The 23775-nt window shown below is 39.7% G+C and overlaps 1 protein-coding gene across 4 annotated transcripts in view; it reads right to left on the bottom strand.

The window, feature by feature from the left end:
• STXBP5 (syntaxin binding protein 5) overlaps positions 1–7352 on the bottom strand; it is a 168151-nt gene extending 160799 nt beyond the window's left edge. For 2 of the 4 annotated variants that reach the window (XM_072827159.1, XM_072827167.1), the window contains exons 1-2: positions 6982–7352; positions 5365–5462 (exon numbers count right to left, since the gene is read on the bottom strand). In XM_072827159.1, the coding sequence (XP_072683260.1) occupies positions 5365–5462; positions 6982–7134 (251 nt within the window). In that variant the 5' untranslated portion in view covers positions 7135–7352. The remainder of the gene's footprint in view (positions 1–5364; positions 5463–6981) is intronic. The other 2 variants (XM_072827186.1, XM_072827177.1) reach the window with 2 other exon arrangements.
• Positions 7353–23775: the final 16423 nt, after the last annotated feature.

Here is a 23775-nt window from a genome sequence, read left to right as displayed (position 1 = left end):
TTACCTTTTCCCTTCAGGACGGCAAAGTCAGGTTATGATTTTCAAAGTAATGATACTAAAAAAAACAAATGGAAAACAAAGAATACCAAACAAATAAAAACCCATCTACTTAAGGCAGAAAGGCTTACTAAGCAGAATTGATTCTCTACTAATTTTCAATTCCATTCAGATTCTATCATACCTTGTTTCCCTCAAAAAGAAATTCACTGCAAAGTAACTGCTTCCAGCCAGGCATCGTTTCTGGTTGTTTCTAAGGTACAAGTGCCTATTCCTCCTGCTGCAGTAGTTCATGCTGAGAATCTCAACCTACTGCTGACACAGTACTCATGCTTCCTTTTATACAAAGTCCTCTTTAATAAAGAGTTAAGAGTTGAGAACTAAAAGTATTTCAAAGTCCTTGTTTCTCCTCTAGAGCTAGAATTCCAAATGACTAGGATTCTTCCACAGACAAAAAGGGTGGCAGCGGAGAAGAGGAGATACAAATTTGGCCTAATTCCAGATAAATTTCACTTTTAACTTTCATTTTTAAGTAATCTGAACAAAAATCAGATTTCTAATACTGTAATTGTTTTACAAAATAAAACTAATAAGCAGCAAGTCTAACATTCAAATGCTATCTTACAAGTGCAAAATCACTAAGCAATCATTTATCGCCTACTATGTGCATGAAAATTTCACATATATTATCCTATCACATCTCAATAGCAATTTTGAAACCTTGTGATTGAGAAGAACAGAGCCATTGAAAGACTCTTAAAAAAAAACAGTATTTTTTCAAGATTTTTTAAAAAGAGTACATTAGCTATAAAAATAAATGAAATTACAGACTTCTTAAACAGTGCCTGGTACCTAGTTGCCTCTCAACAACTATTTGTTGGAATAAAATAATGAAGGTCTTGAATATTAAAACTACAGAAAAACTCTCATAATATCATATATTGAATATTCACCAAAACAGTCTCTGCATGGCCTTCAAAGCATTACTGCATTTAATCCTGATGCCAATCTCATAACCTAGGTAGGATTATCCTATATAACTGATGAATAACTTGGGCTAAATCCAGTGGAACACCTGGAACTGTGTGAGTCTAGGCTGCCATACTGACAGCAGGGGTAACCCTGGCATTTAGTAGGTAGAAGCCAGGGATATTAAAGAGCCTGCAATGTGCTGGACAAACCCACATAATTATCCAGCCCAAAATGCTACCACTACTGAGAGACACATGACCAAAAAATAAATAGATAATTGCAATGATTCCTCACCACATAATATCCAGATAACTCATGTTAACATTCAAGGTTCTCCACCTACTGGCTCCTATTTCTGTCTCCAACTGAAATAGGATCACTATTCCAAACTGTCTTCTTAGTATTCCTCTTAACTATAATTTGCTTCTCTACTATTGCCCAAACTGTTTGCCTAGAATAATTTCCCCAATGCCTCTTCCCTGTTACTCTGTGTGATCTCTACCTACTAATGTGTAGAAAGGTTATCAATCTGCAATCTTTACCTGCAATCTGACTCTGCAGAATGTCCAAAGTGTCCCAAATAATATTCTAAATTCAATTGTTTAACTACTTCTAGTCTTTAAGTTAGGGCTGGAAACTTTCTAAAGAATCACATTCTCCATTTCTTTTAAACACTCACCTAGAATGATATATAGCCACATGAAATTACAGAATTGTTTCTTGAAGAAATCACCTAATACACCATCTTCATTTTAAGAAGAAAAACAACAACAACAACACTGAAAAACATCTAATTTCTTAGTGGCAAGAAAAGAACCAGAATTTAGGCCATAGTTTTATTATAACATAACGTTAGCACTTAATAAGAACTCCAATATACAAAAATCATCCTATGAGCCTGCATTCAGCAACATTACACTGCAGTTTAAAAGACAATCCATGCTTTATCAGAGATTGCTATTTTACTGTATCTTCCGCAAGTCAAGAAGACATGAGGTTTTTAAATAATGTTGAAAATTATAACAAAAATTCATACATTTTTATAGAAAATTCAATAAATTTGAGATTTCATTTTTCTGCTTAGTCCTTGAAAAAGTCACACATAAAATGACTTCATTGTATTTAGACAAAAAACATTATAAAGATCAGAGTAGCCCATGGTTATAGTAATTCAAAATTATACTAGAAAACCAGGAGTCTAGATAAGGACAACAACAGCATTACTAAAAATGCCTTCATTCTTCAGTTAAAACCTTTTTCCATTTCTAGATATTGATATGAAAACAATTAGATTATTTTATCCCAATAATTTTCAACCCTGGATTAATCATAAAAATCAAGTTATTCTAATTTCTATATGACAAAAAGGAGAGAATTAAGATAAATCACATCACGGCTATACAGGACTCGGTATATAAACTTATGTTTTCCTGCTTCCTATCAGTAAGTACATTCCAACCTCACATTCTTTTCAGAAGCCAGGAAGATTGAACATAAAGCAAGTTAATAGTATCATTCACTTGCTACACATTAATGCAGGAAACATTAAAATTATCTTGCTTCATTTCTAGTTAGAGATTATTTAAAAAATCAGATTTTCACTAATTCTTGTCTGTAAACATTAAATATCAATGTAACTTTCTCCTCTAGTCTTTTTATACATCAAAGCAGATTAATTTAGTACAGTCCAACACTGAGGAGGACATTCTATTAGATTAGAAATGCAATGCAAATTCTAATAGCCCAATTCTACTTCTGAAAACATCTCCTATTTTCTGCTCCAAGTCAAAGGAAAGAAAACACTTTATCTATTAGTATATATCTGCTCCAAAGACACTTGTTAGGACAAATTTATTACAGGCTACAAGAGTCTAATATGTGAAGAAAATAAAGGACTGAAAGAAACCAATCAAAATTGCAAAAAATATTAAAGAGCAAGAGCAAAAGAATATACCTGTAATAAGTCTGCGTGTTAGGCCAATAGAGAGTTTTGAAATTAGGAACTATTAATTTTAGTTTAGCTTTAAAAACAAAGAATAGAGAAACATAGATCTTCAATCACTATGTGGAAATTAAATAAAAATGACTAAAGGTCTTTGTCATTTTCTATAAATCAAAGCCACAATAAATAAAGCTTAAGTAGCTTAGCTGCAACTTAAACCTAACAGAAGAAACGACTAGCTGGTATTACTGGTAGGCAAACCAATTTATCACTCTGGAATGTTCATATAAATCTCATTAAAAAGAAACACGTTTGGTAAATAGTTTTCCTGACTCCATTCTAAATATACTAATAGAGATGTTAAAATTAAAAAAAAATTAGAGTGTAACTGTAAACTATAATTATAGGTTCACTTTCATTTAGTCCTTAGCTATTAAAATGTATAAGCAAGTCATGTATAAGTGAGGATTTTGGACATCTGACCCTTGATTTTATTTGACAATTAGAATCAAGCCTGTATTTTAATTTCTTTGTGTTAACTTGCTAATTACGCAGATGCATTAAGGCTAACAGTCTTGTCTAAGAAAAGATCTGGTTTTATAAAAGTGGACTCACTGGTGGTATTTACTTGTATTAAAAATGAAAGGGGCAGACTTGCTATTAAAAGAAAAAAGTTATATACTATTGGAAAATTGAGACTACACTGAGATAATAGTAAAACTTAAACCCATTTAAAAAAAAAAAGTAAAATCTAAAAATAACTGATCTCTTTTTTCCTTTAATCCAGTGATGATATTTTTGGGAGGGAGGGAACAAAAAAAGTCTTTTAGTTCCAAAGAGTCCATCTAGTGACAACAATGAACTATTCTTGTCACTACATGATGTTTTGCTAAATACCTAGCACTCACAATGACAAAATTAAGTTTCTGTTCCAACTTCACAAGACTAAAATAGGAACTCTAAACTAGAAGGTAATGATCACTGGATTTAGGAATAAAAACAACTAAACACTTGCAGCCAAAAATATTCCTGTCTCAAATATCCAGATATTTGGGCAAGAGCCCTTTAGACATACTCTTAGAAATTCACAGCTTCAGATCTAGCCTGGTCACATTCTACCATTTCAACTGAACACGTGCACTACTGGCATCTACTATGAATATAGACATCACTCAATAATACATACAACCACCCATCTGAAAACTTTTCTAAGTATTTTGAAAGATAACACACTAATCATAAATGAAACTTGAGGCATATTCTGATACCATATACAGTAGTTCTTTGAAATGAAGATTTTAAAAGATCATAAGGAAAATCAAGGCATATGTTTAACTAAAATGCAGTTTCCTCCTCTCTTCTCAGGACCCAGATAAATCGAAAATGTGGGGGGTAAAGCTCCCTCCTTCTCTTTATTTTTTTGAGAACAGTACTTCTATTGTGATTATCTCATGACTTTTTTTTCTTATTACAAACACATTACTTCAATATGTAGAAGCAAATCCTAAAGATGAACATAGCATCTGCTTTTAAAAATCTTATGTTTAATTTTAAGAATAAGGGTAATTTTAATTAAGTATGGTTAAATTTCATGACAAAAGCAAACAGTTTTATTTCAAATTAAATACTGTAAAAGTGAAAAGTATTCTCCACTGTTCAGACTAAAAAATTGATCTTGAAGAATGAGTAGGCACATGGAAAAACTATACTATGCCATGACAAAACTATTATAGTTCATGCATAGTCAAGAAAAATAATTCTCCGTATATTAATGCTTTGGAGTACAGCTAACTTATCAGTTTTTACATCAACATAACAAAAGGGAAAACATCAAGAGAATATACTTATCCATTTGCATTATGGTAACAAAATGCTCTAAAACTTCTAGAAATATCAACCCTTCCTATTTACTTAATTTTATGTAAATTAATTTACAGGGTTTGTCTTCAATTTTTTTTCTCAATGGGCAAGTCAGAAACAAATCAAATTCAACCTCTAATTCATCAGAATGATAGGTCATAAATCCACTATCTACCAATGCACAGTATTTTTAAAAAGCAATTAAGGTGTGTCCTATGCTGTTGCTTTTAAACATCATTTCAAACCATATTCCATTCAATACACTCCTAGCATTAGCAGATAGATGTCCCCTTAGAAACTTCTAGCCCCTTGCAAAGACTGTAGTTACTACAGCAAAACTTTAGAACTGGATGTGAATACATAGCTACATAGCTAGCTACCATAAACGGAGAGATGAGAAACATCCCAGCAATATATAGCCTGAATAGATGTATAATCAAGGGAAAAGCCAACACCACATGATTTCACAATACATATGTACCTGATCATACCATTTCTTTGGAATTAAAACAGGAAAAGCAACCAATCAGCAGTACAGAAGGACTGGAAAGAATACAGTAAAAGTGAAAAAAAAAATTAAATGAAAAGGATACAGCCTTAAAGCACCAGTCTGAGTTCCAACTGCCAGGATCTTCTGTACAGGATCAAAGGCCAGGGCTGACGGTTGATAGGGAAATCCATGGCGAACAGTCTAGGGATGGGCAAATGACATCACAGCAACCAAGGCAGCAAGTGGAATTTAAAAACAGAAAAGTCAATAAAGGCATTAGAACCTAGAACCAATTAAAAGCGATGCAGAACACATACACATGCACTTACCGCCTTAAAAAACAAAAAACAAACAAAAAACCCCCTACAAAATCTACATTAACAAAATTTATTTACATAGAACCTGAAACCAAAAAAAAATATGTGTGTGTATACATCTCTCCCAATGTTACACTTCAATTTCTGCCTTTCTACAATATTGATATTCTATAGGAAAAAAAAATTTACTTGTGTTGTACACTATCAAGTCTGAGACCAAAATACTGAAGTTTTCAGTAGTCAAAAATTCTGTAAATTAATGTAAAAAATTAATGTAAAAACGCAATCCATGCTTTATTTCAAGTGTGAGAACTTCATTACTTTATTCGGATGTCAAATGCCAGCTACTGCTAAAAAAAAAAAAAAAAGCTGTTGTACTATTACTTTTGTCAAGGGTTCAGTAAAGCAATTATCTATCCAAAATTTTGCAATTTTAACAGGATGAAAATAAGTACAACATATATTTTTGCATTTTGCTATTAAACCCTGAATTTTAGGGCAGTAAGGCAAAAACGTGTATTTAGACATTTCTAGAAACTGACATATGAACACATGGTACTTTATGGCAAGTATTAATATCAAGTCAAGTTTGTATTTCTTACTGAGCATCCAGTGAATTAATTCGCTGCATCATTCTTTCTGAATTACAAACCGCTATGGCAATGGTGCCATTAATAGGCAAAAAGAAAAAAGAGAAAGAAAAGAAAGAAAAGAAAAGAAAAGAAAAGAAGAAAAGAAAAGAAAAGAAAAGAAGAAAAGAAAAGAAAAGAAAGAAAGGAAAAGAAAGGAAAGGAAAAGAAAAAAGAAAAAAAAAGAAAAGAAAAGAAAAGAAAAGAAAAGAAAAGAAAAGAAAAGAAAAGAAAAGAAAGGAAAGGAAAGGAAAAGAAAAGAAAAGAAAAGAAAAAGAAAAAAAGAAAGAAATCACAGGACCTACTTTTTACCCAAACATAATGATAAAAGGACCCTGTGATTTCGTTTTTTAGGCTTCCTAGCACATTCTAAGGGAAAGGTTGATAAGCAAATATCCAGTGGAACAGGTTTGGCTTTTGGATGAACAATATTCACTAGACACTGTTTCCAAAGGAAACTTCGAAGTTGGTGAATTACATTAGAAATGCTTGGATATTAAGGCTATAAAGGTTATTAAGAATACTGGTTAAAGGTCGGCAAAATACGTTAGAAGCAACCTTGAAACGACTGCTGCATGTGAAAGGGGGAGAGAGGGGGGGGAAAAAAACCCAAAAGGAGTTAAGATGATGTCAATCTCCAAAATAACCCACTAGGCAAATGTTTGCTTGAGGAGGAGCGAGCGCTTCATTCGAGGTCTAATTGTCCCCGGCATTCGATCCCGAGCTGCCCCCCACCCCGACCCCAATTTTCGCGGGGCTGCGCGCTCCGCTCACCTTGCAGAGCTGGAAGTGCTCGGACTGGAGCGTCTCCTGGATCTCGGGCTCCCGGGTCCCCGCCGGGTGCTGCTGCTGCTGCTGCTGCTGCGAGGCCGAGGACGAGCCGGCGGTCAGGCCGTCCAGCACCTTCCTGATGTTGAATTTCCTCATGGTCTCGGCGGGGCTCCCCCGCGGCCCGCGAGGGGAGGCGAGCGGCGTCCCTCGGCGCGGGGAACCGAACCCGGGCCGAGGGCAGCGTCCTCCGAGGACGACGCGGAGGAGTGGGGCCGAGCGGGCGCGCGGGGGGAAGCGGGCAGCTGGGGAGAAGCGCTAGAGGATCCAAACAGGAAATGCCGCGACGACGAGCCCCGGCGGCGGACCCTCTGGGTCCAAGGCCGCCGCCGCCGCCGCCTCGCCCCGCGGCCCGGCGGCGCAGCAGTGGCGGCGGCGCGCGGAGCCCGCACTGCCCGGCCTCACCTGGCCGCGGGCTGACTCTGCGCCGCGCCGCCGCCCCGGCTCGCCCCCGCCGCCGCCGCCGCCGCGTCCATGGCCCGCGGCCCCGCCGCTGCGCGCCCGCCTCGGCCCCGCAGTCCCACGGCGCTTCCTCCCGCTCCCGCTCCCGCGCCGCCGCCGCCGCCTCCGCCGCCTCCTCCCGGGGGTCGCCGGCCCTCCGTCCGCGGCCGCCGCTCGGCCTCCGCGCCACTCAGCGCCGCTGCCCGCCCGGCATCGCACGCAGGGCGCCCGGGCTGGGTCGCCGCGCTCTCCGCCTCGCTCCTCCGCCGCCGGACCGGCGCCCTCGCTCCTTTAGAGCCCCCGCTGCCCTGCTCGGGCGCCGCCGCCGCCGCCGCCGCCCCGCCGCTCCCTCTCGCCTGACAGGGCGCCTCGGCGCACGACACCAACGCCCGCCCCGAGCAGCAGCGGCAGCCGCGGTTCCAGCGCCGGCCGCGGCGGTGGCGGTGGCGGTGGCGGCAGCTGGGCCTCCGCCGAGCGGAGCTGCTGAGCATGCGCACGCGCCCCGCAGCGCCCGCTCCCGCTCCCGCTCCCGCCCCCCTCCCCTCTCCCCTCTCCCCTCTCCCCGCGCGCCCCCTCCGCGGGAGTGGAGCTGGGGCTTAAATTACCCTCTGCGAAAATCCCAGACCCCGGGGTAAATTTCTCCCACCCCAACCTCCGGGCGGGGGGACGCGGCCGCTTCTCCTGCAGCTGAGAGCGTAAAAAAATGTTGACTAAAGAGCCGCAGGAAGCCTTGATTTTCAATACGGTCATTAAAGCGGGGGTTTGTGTTCTCACCCTTTAATGAGGCGCACGCTCCTGGCTGCATATCGCTCTACTGATGGGCTTTGTTTTGCATTGAGTTGGATTTGATTGGGGGGGGGGGGGGCAAAAAGCGGTTATGTCTGTGGTTAAAGGATGACAGACCTACGTACTAGAAAAGGAAAGGAGGTAAACCGGGGGGAGACGGGGAGACGGGGAGGGGATTATTTCCTGAATCTGTTACTGTTGGGTCAGATTAAAGCGTGGCCATGGCAGGTAGCTGCTGGGAGGGGAGCCGTTCCAAGGCTGCGAGCGTGTCTGCCCGGGCCAGGGACACCCCGCCTCCGGACTCAGTCCGCCGGCTAGGGTGGGTGGGGATGGAGGCGGCCGCAAAGGTGGAAGTAAACCCCGCACTGCCCCTCTGCTTCTGAACCTACAATCCGCCTCGTAACGCTGATGGTCCGCTAAGTAATCCCCAGCCGCTTCTCCACTCCTGCGAGGGGGGAAGACGGGGGCAGGATGAAGGGTTTGCTCAGACTTCTCCGCTTCTTTACTGGCACAGCCTCGCGTGGAGGTCTAGAGACCAACGTCTGGCTCAAGTTTGCAAAGGTAGAGAGATTCCTGCTATAGGGGCACCCTCCCCGATAGAGCGTGTTCAAGAAAGAAAGGTGGACGGGGAAGCAAGAAGCATTCGATGGGAAAGGATGTGGGAACGGGGTGGAAAACGTAAGGAAGGATGCGGGCGCATGAAGACTGATCCTGATTCGTGGGGTGGGTGGGGGGTGGAGTGAGTGGGGTGCGCCGGAGGTGGAGGAGGGAAGGCACTCTCCCGAGTTAATAACTTCGCCCCAGACGGTCCAGTCTAGAGGCGAGGAAGAGATACAAAGGGTTTCCTGAACCCAAATCAGAGGTGCCCGCCCTCTTCTTTGTGATTGGCCGCCTCCTGCCAGGTTCGGGGAAGTTCTCGCCACACTATTGGTTGACGTGACAAGCCTTTAAGAATATTCAGCAAACCGACTACGACTGGGGCTTTGGGGATTTTGGGAAATGTAGTTCTCGGTGGAGCTTCCGCATCCAGGGACGAGGTCTTAACGCTTGAACCTGTCCAATTGTTTTTGTTGCATACTATGTATTGAACCACTCAGTTCATTCACTGGGTACAACGGACAATAAAGCAAATTTGGGGGTTTTCTCAAGCTATTTCAAAGCGGCTCTGAAATTCTTGTTTACCAATTTGGTTCTCTGAAACACATTTTGAGTTCGAGTCATTGTGCTGGTAGACCAAGACACAGAAATGCAATACCTGCCTTTGACAAGCTCGCCACAGCCTAAAGAGGGCAAACCTCTCACAACAAGTAATTGTGCAACGATACGATGAGTTCACCGATGGAATCTTGCACAAGGACTAAAAAGAGTAACTTAACCAGCCAAAAACAAAACAAAACAAAACAAAAAACAAACCTAGATATGGTGATACACACAGTAGTTGAATTCAGATAAATAGGAACTGACCAGGGAAAGAGGAGGAAGGACATCCGAAGGTAGATGGGGAGCTTATGGAAAGTACTTGGAGAGCTTTTTAAAAATACCAATACATCCATAGAGGAAAACTGCAAAAGAGATCATTTCCCCACAAAATGTTCTGATCCACCTTTTCATTGTAAGTTGGGAATAAATTTATAAAGCTCTTCAGAGAAGGGACAGCTTCTTGCTGAGAGGACTTGTGGTGCAGTGGAAAAATCCTAGGCTCTGTTGTCTGCCAGACATGGATTTCAATCCAGGCCTTGGTGATAATGTGCAATATTGAACAAATTCCTTACCTTTCCTAAGGGTCAGATTCCTCATATGTAAAATGAAATTAATACTACCTTCTTCTTAGGGATTTGTGAGGATAAACTAGAAACAAATATAAGTTTGCACTGTGTTGCTTAGCACTCTGTAGATACTAAAAAATGTCAGTTTTTCCATTTTACTATCAGGGTCCTTGAGGTGAAAGGTATTCAAGAGATTACTAATTTAAACCAGTTCCCCAGCAGCCCCGGTGGCTCAGCAGTTTGGCGCCGCCTTCAGCCCAGGGCGTGATCCTGGAGACTCGGGATTGAGTTCCATGTCCAGCTCTCTGCTTGGATCCTGCTTCTCCCTCTGCCTCTGTCTCTCTGTGTGTGTGTCTTTCATGAGTAAATGAATTAAAAAAAAAAAAAAAATCTTAAGCCAGTTCCCCATTTCTTACTTTACAATCTTTGTTTTGATTTTCTTTTTTTTTGTTTTTGTTTTTGTTTTTGTTTTGATTTTCATGCCTCATCCCTCTCATCAGATTATGAATTCATCCTGGCATTCCCAAAACTTCAGTTCATAGAGGACACATGACGTTTAAGATGAATGTGGAGCATACCTGCTAATGGAGGTTAGCTTTGTGAACTTGCAATCCATCCTCTCCAAGCTCAAGGAGACCAGGACATATCCAGAATTCTGTTAACTAAAAAATAACAATGCCCCGAAATATTTACCTTGTGATAGCAAAAATAAAATAATGGCTCTTGAAACTAATGGTTTTTCTCATAAGTCAGTTTCAATTGATCAATTGATTTTTAAAATTAAGATAGAAAAAAAGAAAAATTAAGACATAAAATTAAGGATCAAAATTAATAATTTAAGTCAAGAATAAAATGATTAAAATTTTAATTTATGTTATGCATTTTAATGTTTAGCACAGAGATTTATTTACCCTTAATAATTTCTCAACAAAGATTTATTTTTGTTTGTTTTAATGAATAGAATCCGTATATTGATTCCAAACAATTCAGTAGCTTCTGCCTTTGGGCAAGCAACATTCTCTCAAATGAATTTTTTGTTTACCTATTGGTAAATATGGACCAGGAGATGACGATGTAATAGTATATGCCACTGACAAATTATAGATAGTTATATTACATTTAGCTGAGTCAAGACAGCTTGAAACAATACTCATTTAATACAATGAAAAGAAAAAGGAAAATCGACATACAAAAAGAAAGGCACCTCATTAAATTACTCAGCATGGAAAGCCAAAGACCAAAGATTCATAACATTCCGGAAGCTGCCAGTCCTCATTGCATTGTTTAAAGGCTACCAGGCTAATGAAGGCTCTGTGATTGGTCTCATGGGGGTCACTGGGATGCTGATTGAGAGGAATAAAATAGACACTGAAGATAAATATTTTAATGAGAAATTCTATTACAAGCAAAATCTTTCTGGAAGTAGACCAAATCTAACCTTACCTGCTAGCATTTATTTATACCCACTTCATTTCAATTTATTGAATCTCAAAGGATGTATGTGTGACAATAATTGATTCACTACACCATTTAACAGAATATTGAATTTAAATTATTCATAAATTGCAGCAGAGATATTAATTAGTTTGCCTATTTCAGGCCCCCTTTTCTGAATGGGTCCCCTAGGTCCTGCTGAGTTACTGAGCCAGGTGTTTTGACCAGGTAATCATGTGTTCTGGTCCAAACAGATTGAGGCAGACACCCAAAATAGGCCATGCCCAGAGATCATCTTCTTCTGGGAATTTGGAGTTGAATCAGACAGTGCTAATCAGTCTGAACTAGGAAGTCATGTGGAACTGGGACTGAAGCTAAGTATGCCCATACTTTGATGGCACATGGTAGAATGAAGCAGACACACAACCTACAGAAAAAGTGACTCTACCGAGAGGTAGAGAACAGAGTCCCCATTCCTGACCTTCCATTTCCCAGTCCTTATTCCTTATGAAATCTGGCTACTCTTTCTTTCCTTCTTTGTTTGAGTGAGTTTCTGGTTCTTACAGTCAATATTCTGACAGAAACTTAGACACAACCAGCACCCAAATATAAAGGACTGTAGACATACTCTAACCATCTTTCACTAATAGTTTCACCTTCTGCTCACAGTTCTCTCTAGAGTTAAGAAGATGTGACAATAATCCAGCAAGGAGTTGGTGGCTTAGGGTGGAATGGTTAAATGTAGTGGCTGTGGTGAGAAAGGGTCAGATCCTGGATTGTATTTTAATGGTAGACTCAAGAGGATTTGCTGACAGTATGGGAGGAAAAGGAAGAGACAAGGGTGATGCCTCAGTTTTGGCCTGAGCACTTCAAAGAGTGGTGTTGCAATTTAATTTCCACATTTATGAATCCAGAATAATTTTATTACCATCTGTACCCGAGTAGACTGGACAAATATCATCAGCTAAATAAACAAGCCATGTCTGGGAACAAGCAGGATCCACTATGCTTGCTCTTTGTCAAGTTCTGGCCTTTCTAGAATGACAGATTAGGCAGATATTAATGAACTTTAATTATTCCATAGGTTACCCCGTCACTATTTAATAATATCTGCATGAGTGTCATTAAAATATATATAAAAATGTCTAGATAAAGGCTAGTAAGTTCAAGTGAAGAAAAAATTCCAGAAGTGCAAAACAAAACCAATTAAACCAAATGAACACTTAAATGTAAAATATGAGGCATTAATATAATATAAGTGAGGAATATTGCCAACTTCTTAAAATCTTGACACTGGGCAATCAGGAGTTCCTCAGTAAATTCTCACATATTTCAAATGCCATTTCCACAATGGACAAAATATTTGAGGTAAGGGATAATTACTCATAGTATTTTTAACTTCAGTATTTTAGGATTTGACTACTATTGTAAAAATTTTGAGAACTTTGCTAAACTTCTACCAGAAGTTCAGCTTTTTTTCTTAAAGAACTCCTTATAATTTGATTTGTAGACTGAAGACCTGGAAACAAAGTTTGTACTTTATTGTAGTTTATGCCATTACTCACGGTTAATATGCTGTAGTGACTGAACAAGCTTTGAAAAACAGTTAAAGTTAGTATTTTGTTTCATCCCCCACCCTGTCTGCTCCCTTGCTTGGCCCTTCCCCTCAACCCCTCTCCAACTCCTGCAACACACACACAAAGAAAGAGAGAATAAATTGTATATCACAATAATTCTAAATAGTATTCCCTTAGTAGACATCAAGCATACATACCAAGTGTGATTCTGAGGGAATTGCCAGGCCACACTTTTTTTTTTTAATTAAACACTACTCAGTATCAGATCAACAACTAAAAACTAGCATAGCAACAGAAAACTGAACACTTTTTCCTTCAAACAAAGTTACTCGACATGGTGACCCAATGAAATAGTGTCAGTTGCTATTGACTGATGTGACAGGGCCTTCCATCTCAGGCTCTGAGGTTGGACACAGAGCTGTGTCATATCATTTAGTCATTTGGTTATAGAACTATTAGCTACTGACTTTCCTTTCATTCTGGCCAACCATAAAGAATATCACCTGGGGCAACTGAGTGGCTCAGTTGGTTGGGTGTCTGCCTTTGGCTCAGGTCACGATCCCTGTGTCCTGGGATCAGGCCCTGTGTGGGTTCCCTGTTCAGTGGGGAGTCTGCATCTCCCTCTCCTTCTGTCCTTCCTCCTGTTCATTCTCTGTCTCTGTCTCTGTCTTTCTCTCTCACTCCATCTCCCTCTTTCAAACAAACAAACAAAAAAATAAAATAAAATCTTAAAAGAAAAAGAATACCACATAAGAAATCAAAAAGTACCTAAATAAAAACCTTACTATAAGGAGAATGGGAGCAATCCTCCCTCCAAGGACCTATCAGAACCAACAGAATAGTGCTAACAATGAAAACATGCATGAGTACTAACTCTTAGAGGGTTTTTTTTACAGGTGGGTAGGCACAGCCTCAACTCCAGGGATGTAGTTCCTCAAAACAGGACCAGGTATCTAGCTTTAAAATTAGAATGCATTCTTTCACCATGTTTTTAACCAACACCATACACTTAGTCTAACAACATTGTGTCCACAAACCCACAGTTGTAGTACAATAGTCCCCCCTTCTGAGTAGTTTTAGTCCCCTAAAACTACTGTGGTCAACCACAGTGGGAAGCAGACAATCTTCCTGACTTAGCATAGGAAGCTCAGTAGTAGCCTAAGGATACATCTCAATACCTACATCATTCACCTCTCTTTGCCACATCACACAGGTATTTTATCATCTCACATCATTACAAGAAGGATGAGTACAGTACAGTAAGAAATTTTGAGAGACAGACTACATTCACATAACTTTTATTATAGTATACTATTAAAATTGTTCTAGTTTATTGTTAATTATTATTATTAATCTTTTACTCTACCTAATCTATAAATTAAAATTTATTATAGGCATTTTTGTATAGAAAAAAGCACATATATATATATGTGTGTGTGTGTGTGTGTGTGTGTGTTATCTCTAAACCTATATAGACCTGCATATATATATATGTTTGATGATATCCCTAGTTTCAAGCATCCACTGGGGGTCTTGGAACACATTTCATGTGGGCAGGGGGACTAGTCTATCTCCTTCCCCTAGCTCTGGGCTGACATTCTTCAACTTTTAGGTAACCTCTGGCCTTATGGTCATCTGTAATTTTTACATTATTCTATTTTCACACACCCACAGTCTCAATTCTACCTCCAGTGGCCACCGAACTGTTCCTGGTTCTATGACCAATGGCAGGAACTAATTTTCTTTGGGCACATAATTTTTAATGAAACATCTCTTTTAAGAAAACTACTAACATGTTAGCAAACCAAAACATTAGTAAAGTCAATGTAAAAGATATTGACTATACCCCCAAATAAAACAGAGCCTTTGTATTCTCAGAAAAATAACGCACCAAGCTCCCAAAGCCTTGGATAAAAATTTGGATAATTCCTGAATGATTTCTTAAGGAAACCTTAGAAGGAAGATAAAACACTTAGCATAAGATAACTTCCTCAAAATTCTCTTCACCTATTTATATAAACCCCCTTCACGTCACTCTTCCCTACCTCATGGCAGGTTTTCCTATACTGCGATTCTTAGAAAGCCCAGCCTTTGCTGGATGGCTTACTCCCTCCCTCCAAATTCCCCAACCTCAAGCCTCCCAGACAAATCTTTTCCATATACCTTCTTATGTAGCCCTGTCTACTACCTTCTCTCTGACACTCAGCTAGTATTCTCATCTAATCAGAAAGAAAAGGCATGGATAGCCCAAAAGCATAAAGACTATTCTTCACAAGGGAGGGACAAGGAATGTGACTCTATACACCTCAGCAGTTTAGTTCCAGTTTGTTCCCGGTCCAGAAATACATCCAGAGATGCAGAGGACACAAAATTACTACAGTCTATAAAGCAAAGGAATACAAGAAGAAGAGTGCCGTACTGGTACAGTTTCCAAAACAGAAGATCAAGAACCTGAATCCCGGCACTTATGTTTATCTACCAAAAGGCTGATTTACTATTCCATTCTAGAAACATTGCTATGTGCCCATGGTGTGACAGGTATTTTCCTGGGTGTTTCAGGGAATACAAAATGATACAACTTGGTTGTAGCATTCAATAAGATGGCATTAGTGATAAGGGAGCAAAATCCCTCCCCGCCAAAAAAATGGTAAGAACCAATGCTGAATGCATCTTTTTATTCTCCTGAGGCTTACCACCATATCTTGTTTTAAATTCTCCATAGCAACGCTCTCCCATTGAGTGTGCACTCATCACTGTGGTACCTTTTCCCAGAGGATGGACTTTCCTAGAAGCAAACCTGGGGTTTGGGAAACGTGGGGTGCAAGGAGAAAAGACACTGGGATTACTCAATTCCCTATTATTCTTCCAAAACTTTTGACTACTCCCACTAGGTTTCATGCAGATCAACATGACCCAAATATTTCCAGCAGGACTTAATCTTGTTCAACAGGCCCCAAATACAGCTTCTCTTCCTTGGTTTCCTTATAACCATAATGAGGGTGTAACTTCAAGGTGTGGCTTTTTAATTGGGGTAAGTGGAGGTTCTGCTTATGAGTTAGTTCCTATTTACCTTTCAGCATGATGCGACGTGCCTTTTTGAGTCTTGCAGTGAAAAACAAATGATGGTTTCTTTCAGCCTGGGCCTATATGAAGAAAAGGTACGAGGGACCATACGAGGGACCACATTGTTTTTTAGCAGTTGGAGTGACTTTTGAGAAGCCAGTGAAAACAGAATAATTTGAGACCATCAGTCGACCAAAACACTTTCACTTAGGACTAATACATTTGTGAAGGTAAATGCAACACTGTAAGGATGTAATGACATTTGGGTGGGGGAGGGGGTGCGAGGGGAGGTAGGGAGTCCTGTCTATTGCTAGGTAATATTCCCTGTCTCTGTGCTGTTCCACATGATTCATATCTGGTTTTCAGGCAGGAGGTTTGTTTTCTCTCATTTAATAAAGGATCTATCTGTAAGAGCATCTAACCTTAATAACTTTATTTTGCCTTAAAATGTGCATGACATCGATACATGAACTCCTCTGCAGTGGCTGCCTCTTCATCTGCTCATAAACTAGAGAAGTTCTGCTTATTCACGACAAGAGTTTGTTCAATTCAGGAAATTGAGGAGGAAGTTCCTTATTATTATCATGGTTCACCAGTCTAGTGGTTTCCTTAAAGAGGCATCTTCCTGCAGTTGAAACTTTGAGTTCATGTGAAACCTACTTGAGTAATTCGACTACCTCTTTGTTAAACATGAGGAGCTGATGGTCAGTCTTGTTTTTCTATTTCTTGGGTCATGACAGAACAGGGAGGGCTCAGACCACTGAGGCAGGCACATCTGGATTCTGTCACTAGCTAAGTGGCATCAGACAAGTTATTTAAGACTATAGTTTCCATCTCTACATGTGTAAAATAAGGGCACAGAGAACTACCTAAGTAAAGTGCTGTATAAAGTTCCTAGCTCAGAACCTGTCACATATATTGAAATCAAATGGTAGCTATTCAAATCATTCTCTTGTGTTGTCCATAACCACTCTCGAGGTGATTTTATTCTGTTCTTGTGACTTACATGTTATCTAAGCACTGATGACTCCAAAATTTACTTCCATTTCCAACCTTTCCCCTGAACTCCAGATGTGATTCATAGGTGCTCCTTTGACATCTCCACTTAGATATTCAAAAGGCATCTAAAACTTAATGTCCATATTGAATTCTTTACTTCCAGTAGTAAACTATACATTATATCTCCCACAATCTTCCTTTTGTATGCTTTTTTTTAAAAAGAGTTTTTATTTATTTATTCATGAGAGACAGAGAGAGAGAGAGAGAGAGAGAGAGATAGAGAGAGAGAGAGAGAAGAGAGGCAGAGACATAGGCAGAGGGTGAAGCAGGCTCCACGCAAGGAGTTCCATGTGGGACTTGATCCCAGGACTCCAGGATCTGGCCCTGAGCCTGAAGGCAGGCTCTAAACTGCTGAGCCACCCAAGTGGCCCATTTCCTTTTGTTATATATATATTTTATTTATTTATTTATTTATTTTTTATTGGTGTTCAATTTACTAACATACAGAATAACACCCAGTGCCCGTCACCCATTCACTCCCACCCCCCGCCCTCCTCCCCTTCTACCACCCCTAGTTCGTTTCCCAGAGTTAGCAGTCTTTACGTTCTGTCTCCCTTTCTGATATTTCCCACACTTTTCCTTTTGTTATATTAATGGCCTTCCTATCCTCTAGATGTTCAGGCCCACACAAACTTACACCACCTTCTTCTCTCTTTCTGTGCCCCACCCCCCCACAACACTCCTCAATACACACACACTTCTTCTTTTTTTTTTTTTTAAGATTTTATTTATTTATTCATGAGAGACACAGAGGTAGGCAGAGACATAGGCGAAGGGAGAAGCAGGCTCCCTGCGGAGGGATTCCAGGACTCTGAGCCAAAGGTAGAAGCTCAACCTACACACACACTTCTATTTCAAATTTATCAGCAAATCCCATCAGTCAATCCTTATAATATATTTACAATTTGACAAATTCTTACCACTTCCATTTCTAGTGCCTTAGTCCAAGCTAGCACAATTTTTTATCTGGATTATTGGACTGTATACCAGACTAATCTCCTCTCATCTATTGTAAAAAGAGTGAACAATTTAAAAGGTAAATCAGATTATGTCAGTTCTGTGCTCAATCACCTCCAGTGGTTCCCTGTCCCACTCTAAGTAAAGCTCAAAATCCTTTAGAATGGCCTAGAAAAGCCCTGCAGGATCTGCTCCTACTCTCCTGTCCTCCAATCCTCTCTCTCTTTATTCACTCCACCATAGCCGCACTTGCTTTCTTTACTCTTCGAATACAATAAGCACACTAGTGCCTTAGGACTTTGCATTTGATGTTCCCTCTGCGAAATCAGAGGTCAGCAAACTTTTCCTTTAATGAGCCAGATAGGACATATTTTCAGTTTTATGGGCCATATATGGCCTCAGTCACAACTATTCAACCCTGGCGATGTAGTAAAGAAGCATTCATAGACAATATGTTAACCCTGAGCATGGCTGTGTTCCAATAAAACTTCATTAGATAGAATTTGGCGGGACACCTGGGTTGCTCAGTGGTTAAGCATCTGCCTTTGGCTCAAGGCATGATCCTGGAGTACCAGGATTGAGTCCCACATCAGGCTCCCTGCCTGGAACCTGCTTCTCCTTCTGTCTGTGTCTCTGCCTCTCTCTCTCTCTCTGTGGCTCTCATGAATAAATATTTAAAAAATCTTTAAAAAAAAAAGATAGAATTTGGCTCACCCCTGGCCAATACTTCTCTTCCTCACCATTTGATCTCCATGTGTGATATACATTCCCAAATTTCCTTTGTAGAAGCCAAAGGCAGGCCACTCCAAGATGGGACATTTTTGGTATGGTTATTTTGAGTTAAAAAGCAATCAAACACCAGCAGATTTAGGAAAAGCTCTTTAACAATCTTTTTTATTTTTTAAGATTTTATTTATTTATTCATGAGAGAGAGAGAAAGAAAGGGAGAGAAAACCAGAGACACAGAAAGAGGGAGAAGCAGGTTCCATGCAGAGAGCCTGGCATGGGACTCAATCCTGGGACTCCAGGATCACGCCCTGGGCCAAAGGCAGGTGCTGAACTGCTGAGCCACCCAGGGATCCCAGGAAAAGCTCTTTAGCTCCTTCACAACTGCCTAAAAATTTAGAGAGAGGACCAGGAAGAGTGCTATCACCATAAATAAGTACATTATATTATGAACTAGGTATGATAGATGGGGAGGACCCTACTAAGGCTTCTTTGATGAGAATCTTCTGTGTTTTGTCTCTGAGTAGCTCAGAAAACATTTATTTACAAAACATTTACTCTTTTTTCATCTTCCTGTGAATTGCATTCTTTCCCTTTGAAGTCCCAGATCCCTACTCCCTTCTCCTTAGTTCAGAATGACACATATACCTCATTTTACCTGACTATCTTTAGAATTTACATGTCTGTGTGGCTTCCCCATATGTACAAAATTAAATATGATTTTCTTCTATTAATCTGTTTCATGTCAATTTGATTCTTAGTCTAACCAGAAGGACCCTGAAGGGGATAAGAAACTTGTTCCTCCAACACCTTCAAAACCCTGCCTAGTTGTCACAAATGTCACCCTAACAATGTGGCCTTCCTTGACTTTTTTCCCATGAAATAGAAAATTTTACCCTCTCCTCCCCCATATACCACCACCCACAATCAGGCACTTCACATCCCTACTCCACATCCCCAGTTCCCCTTACTTAGCCTTACTTTTCTCTATAGCACTAACCGCTGTCTGACACACTACATTTCTTTGTAAGGGATTTTGTTTTCTTCTCTGCTATGTCCCTGGGGCATAGAACAGTTGCTGGCGATAGAATGAATCAATGGGCTCTGGGCCAGAAGGCAGGAGTTCCTTCTGGCTTCTAGTAAGTCAGTATAACCCTTTAGCATTTCACTTAACCACTCACATTATAAACATCCCTTTCTAAAATGGAAAAAAATAAAGCATTCTGTAGAAATCAAATTCAACGGTAAATACAAAGAACCAAAACCAAAAATTCTGTAAAAAGTAACAGAACTAAAAGTTGTATTTGTTGGTTGTTGTACTCCTCTCTTCTTTCTTAAAAAAGAAAAGTATGAGAACTCTTCAAATCAAAGAACATTGACTTGTTCAAAGTTCTAAATAACCAAAATAATTTCCTTCTCGTGGTCATTTTCTCTGCTTCAATCTTTGCATATAGAGAGAAAATATTGAAATCTTCAGAGATCTCATGAAAATTCAATCTAATTGATTTCCCCTTTTCCCAAATATTTCTTAATAGTATCTACTGCAGAGATCAGGCGAAGGCCATCGTTTAGAAATCTATAATTTAAGAACTAAATATCATTATATTTTAATTACTTAAACCTAGAATTGTATCACTGACCCATGTTTTCTCTTAGTCATTTGATTTGCAAGCCATGGCTTACATTTGTAGGATACCTAAAATGGAAAGGTCATATGCCTGAATATTATTGTCTGATTTTATGACTTCTACTTCCTTGTGAATTAATTCCAATATTTGCTCTTATGAATTCTAAAGTGATCAAGTTTCAGAAAAGCGTAAAGTTCTATCCAACTGCAAACCTTCAACTTCTCACACAGAAAGACTTAGCCTCGGGAGTCCCCGGGTGGCTCAGTGGCTTAGCGCCGCCTTCAGCCCAGGCCTTGATCCTGGAGACCCGGGATCGAGCCCCACGTCGGGCTCCGTGCATGGAGCCTGCTTCTCCCTCTGCCTCTCTCTGTGTCTCTGTCCATCGTGAATAAATAAATAAATAAAATCTTAAAAAAAAAAAAAAAAAAAAAAAGAAAGACTTAGCCTCTCCATATACAGTGGGATGAGAGTTTCTTATACCTGGATAGAGAATTGCTATTCACTAGGAAAGTAGTTTTAGGGGTCAGAGAACTTGGAATGAAGGATTGGGGCTAACCAAAAAATGGAAGCCAAAACAATTCTGGCAGAGTAAAGACCATTTTGATTGCTGCCCCTGAGCATGAACTCTCATGTCCAATTAGCAAACATAGGATCTGAGATTTTCTTGGCTGCCATACAACTCAGATTGCTGCCTTAGTGGCAGCCAAATAATTATCCAGGAGCATATTTGAGAGAGGCACAGAGATCCTCAAAAGAGCATATTTGAGACATTATTGTTACAGCAAGACAAAGTTCACAGTATACAAGAAGTGAAATTTTCTTCATTTTGAAATACTAAAATTATTTTCTGACTTGAAGCCCACCCTCATTTTTTTTAACCTGATGTAGAAAATTGCTCTTTTCACATTAGGTAAGCTAAGGGCTTATTTTTTTAAAGCCATTTCAGACTTTTCTGAAAAACTTTCTAGATGTTTGCTTTCTGTCCCCCTCTTACAATACTGTCATAGTGGCAAACCGTGTATTGACTTCTCAGTCCTCTCTCCTTGGTTTGACTTGCCACGTCCTCAGCCCAGGTAATAAATCACAATCCATCAAAATACAAAAGATAGTTTGGGGAAGCCAGTTTGACTTCCTGCAGGAGACAGCCAAAATAGAGCAGTGGACTCAACAGATCTCTACTGCCAGTGCTAAATCAAGGCCTATGTCATATTCTTCCAATATGACATTCCTCTGTCTAGTTCTAAGACCCAAATTAAGGGCAGGGGCCTCTCTGCAGCCCTCTCCTGTCTACTGTCTTGCTATGTTTGCAGTTTACTGCCTCTACCAACTGAATGGGGGAGGGGATGATTTCTTTTCTGGGCAGCTTATAGTTTCCCCGGACATCCCCTAAAGCAGAAGTGAAGATTCTTTACTTGTGGATCATCAAACTTAAAGGAAACAAAGAGAGAAAGAAGATACCTGAATAGTTAGCTGTGTTTGTGGAATGCCCATCCGCAACTCTCCATTCTGTCTGAGGAAGGAGGCCTAAGGCATAGGGCTCCCCGTACTTATATCTAACCCTTCTACTCTTTTCTTCTGACTTCTCTTCTCATATCTCCACGGGGAAGACAGAGAGAATTGACAGAAATTCCTTTTTTTTCTTTCCCCTGACCACTTTTGCTGCCTCTTAAATCTTTCTATTTAAAATTTAAGCTTAAACACTGAGATCTCTCACTTGATTGCCAGCAAAAGTTTCATAATCTCTCAATGGGGCAATAGGCACACTTCTCTGAGCCTAAAGGTTGGGGGTTGGGAGACGGTGTTGGAGGAGCGGATGCTGAGTGAGAGAAAAAACATGCTGATAAAAGATCTGAGTTTTCTTATCCAGCCATATTACATTATATTCTACATCCTGTAATATCATTATTATTATTTTGGTGTAAGTTTTTATAAGCTCTAGGAAGAAGGAAGTCACAATTTTGTTTTAAAATATTATCATAAAAATGCTGAGTTATCCACGTTTAGCGCAGTTCTCTCCTCTACTTTGAAAAGAGTAATTCTGTTTTTCTCCTCGTAGGGGGGAAAATATTCACATCTGGATTATCCAAAGTCATGGATTCAAGTAAGGGCTGCTGCCAGCTTTGTAATATCCCATTCCTTTTCCATAACAAAGACCCTCTGATATAAATAATCAAAGGTTTGGCCTTCACTGACAGTGTGGTCACTTTTGACTGAGAGCCCTGCTCCTCAATATAGTAATTCTGAAACAATGCTCCTCTGGAGAATTTAAGTAATTCACTTCTCAGGGATCCCTGGGTGGCTCAGGGGTTTAGCGCCTGCCTTTGGCCCAGGGCATGATCCTGGAGTTCCACGTCGGGCTCCCGGCATGGAGCCTGCTTCTCCCTTGGCCTGCTTCTGTGCCTCTCTCTGTATGTCTATCATGAATAAATAAATAAAATCTTAAAAAAAAAAAAGTAATTCGCTTCTCTAGGCTTGTACCATCCCCCTTTCACTTTACCTAGGTTAGGGGTAGGTAGGAATAAATCTCAGAATGCATGAAAATTGGCATGATTTATTTTTATACACTTCAATTTGTGTCTCCCTTTGCATTTAAAAAAAACTATCATTTGAAGTATTGTTTTAAAACATTGTGTCAGATTTTTGAATTGGTTTGTAACCTTGTGGAGATCAGAATTTAGGAATACAAATTATCAATAAAAATTTCAAGATTCTGGACCAAATTTATAAGTGGCATCAATAGCAAATATTCTGTTAATTCACCTTGACCTTGTCCTACCTCCTAGGTTTAGTAAATCATTCTCCACTGGTCAGTTATCTTTTTCTCAGATTTTCATTGTATTTCACTGGTTGAAATTTTCAGTTGGTTTTCTACCCCAGCCCTGGAATAAATATCATTCCTCCTAATATCTTATTATCTCTGCCTTTGTGATTGTCTTTTGTTGGTGCTGACATTTTATTTATTTTTTTGATAACTGACTTTTCTAAATCAGTAGTTTCTGAAAATGTTGCATTTTCTCTTGACTGGTCACCATCCAAACAACTAGAATACTCAACTGACTATAACAATCCTAAGGTTCAGGATTCTGATTATAGAATCATATCTGGGGTGATTGTAGTGATATTGTGATGGAGCCTAATGCTGATTATCAATAATGCACATTATCAATAATTTCATAATTATTATTTCTTGGAATGTTTATGTATAGATGTATTTATTAAAAGTGTTAGAAAAAGGAATATATATACATATGTATTCACTCTCGTTACACCCTCTTTTATTATACTCTCTTTTAATGAATCTAC

Source organism: Canis lupus, chromosome 1, assembly GCF_048164855.1.
Source record: "Canis lupus baileyi chromosome 1, mCanLup2.hap1, whole genome shotgun sequence".
In the NCBI taxonomy this organism is placed as follows: domain Eukaryota; kingdom Metazoa; phylum Chordata; class Mammalia; order Carnivora; family Canidae; genus Canis; species Canis lupus.
Note: the sequence above shows the minus strand (reverse complement) of the source record. Positions and strands in the feature narration are given on the sequence as shown.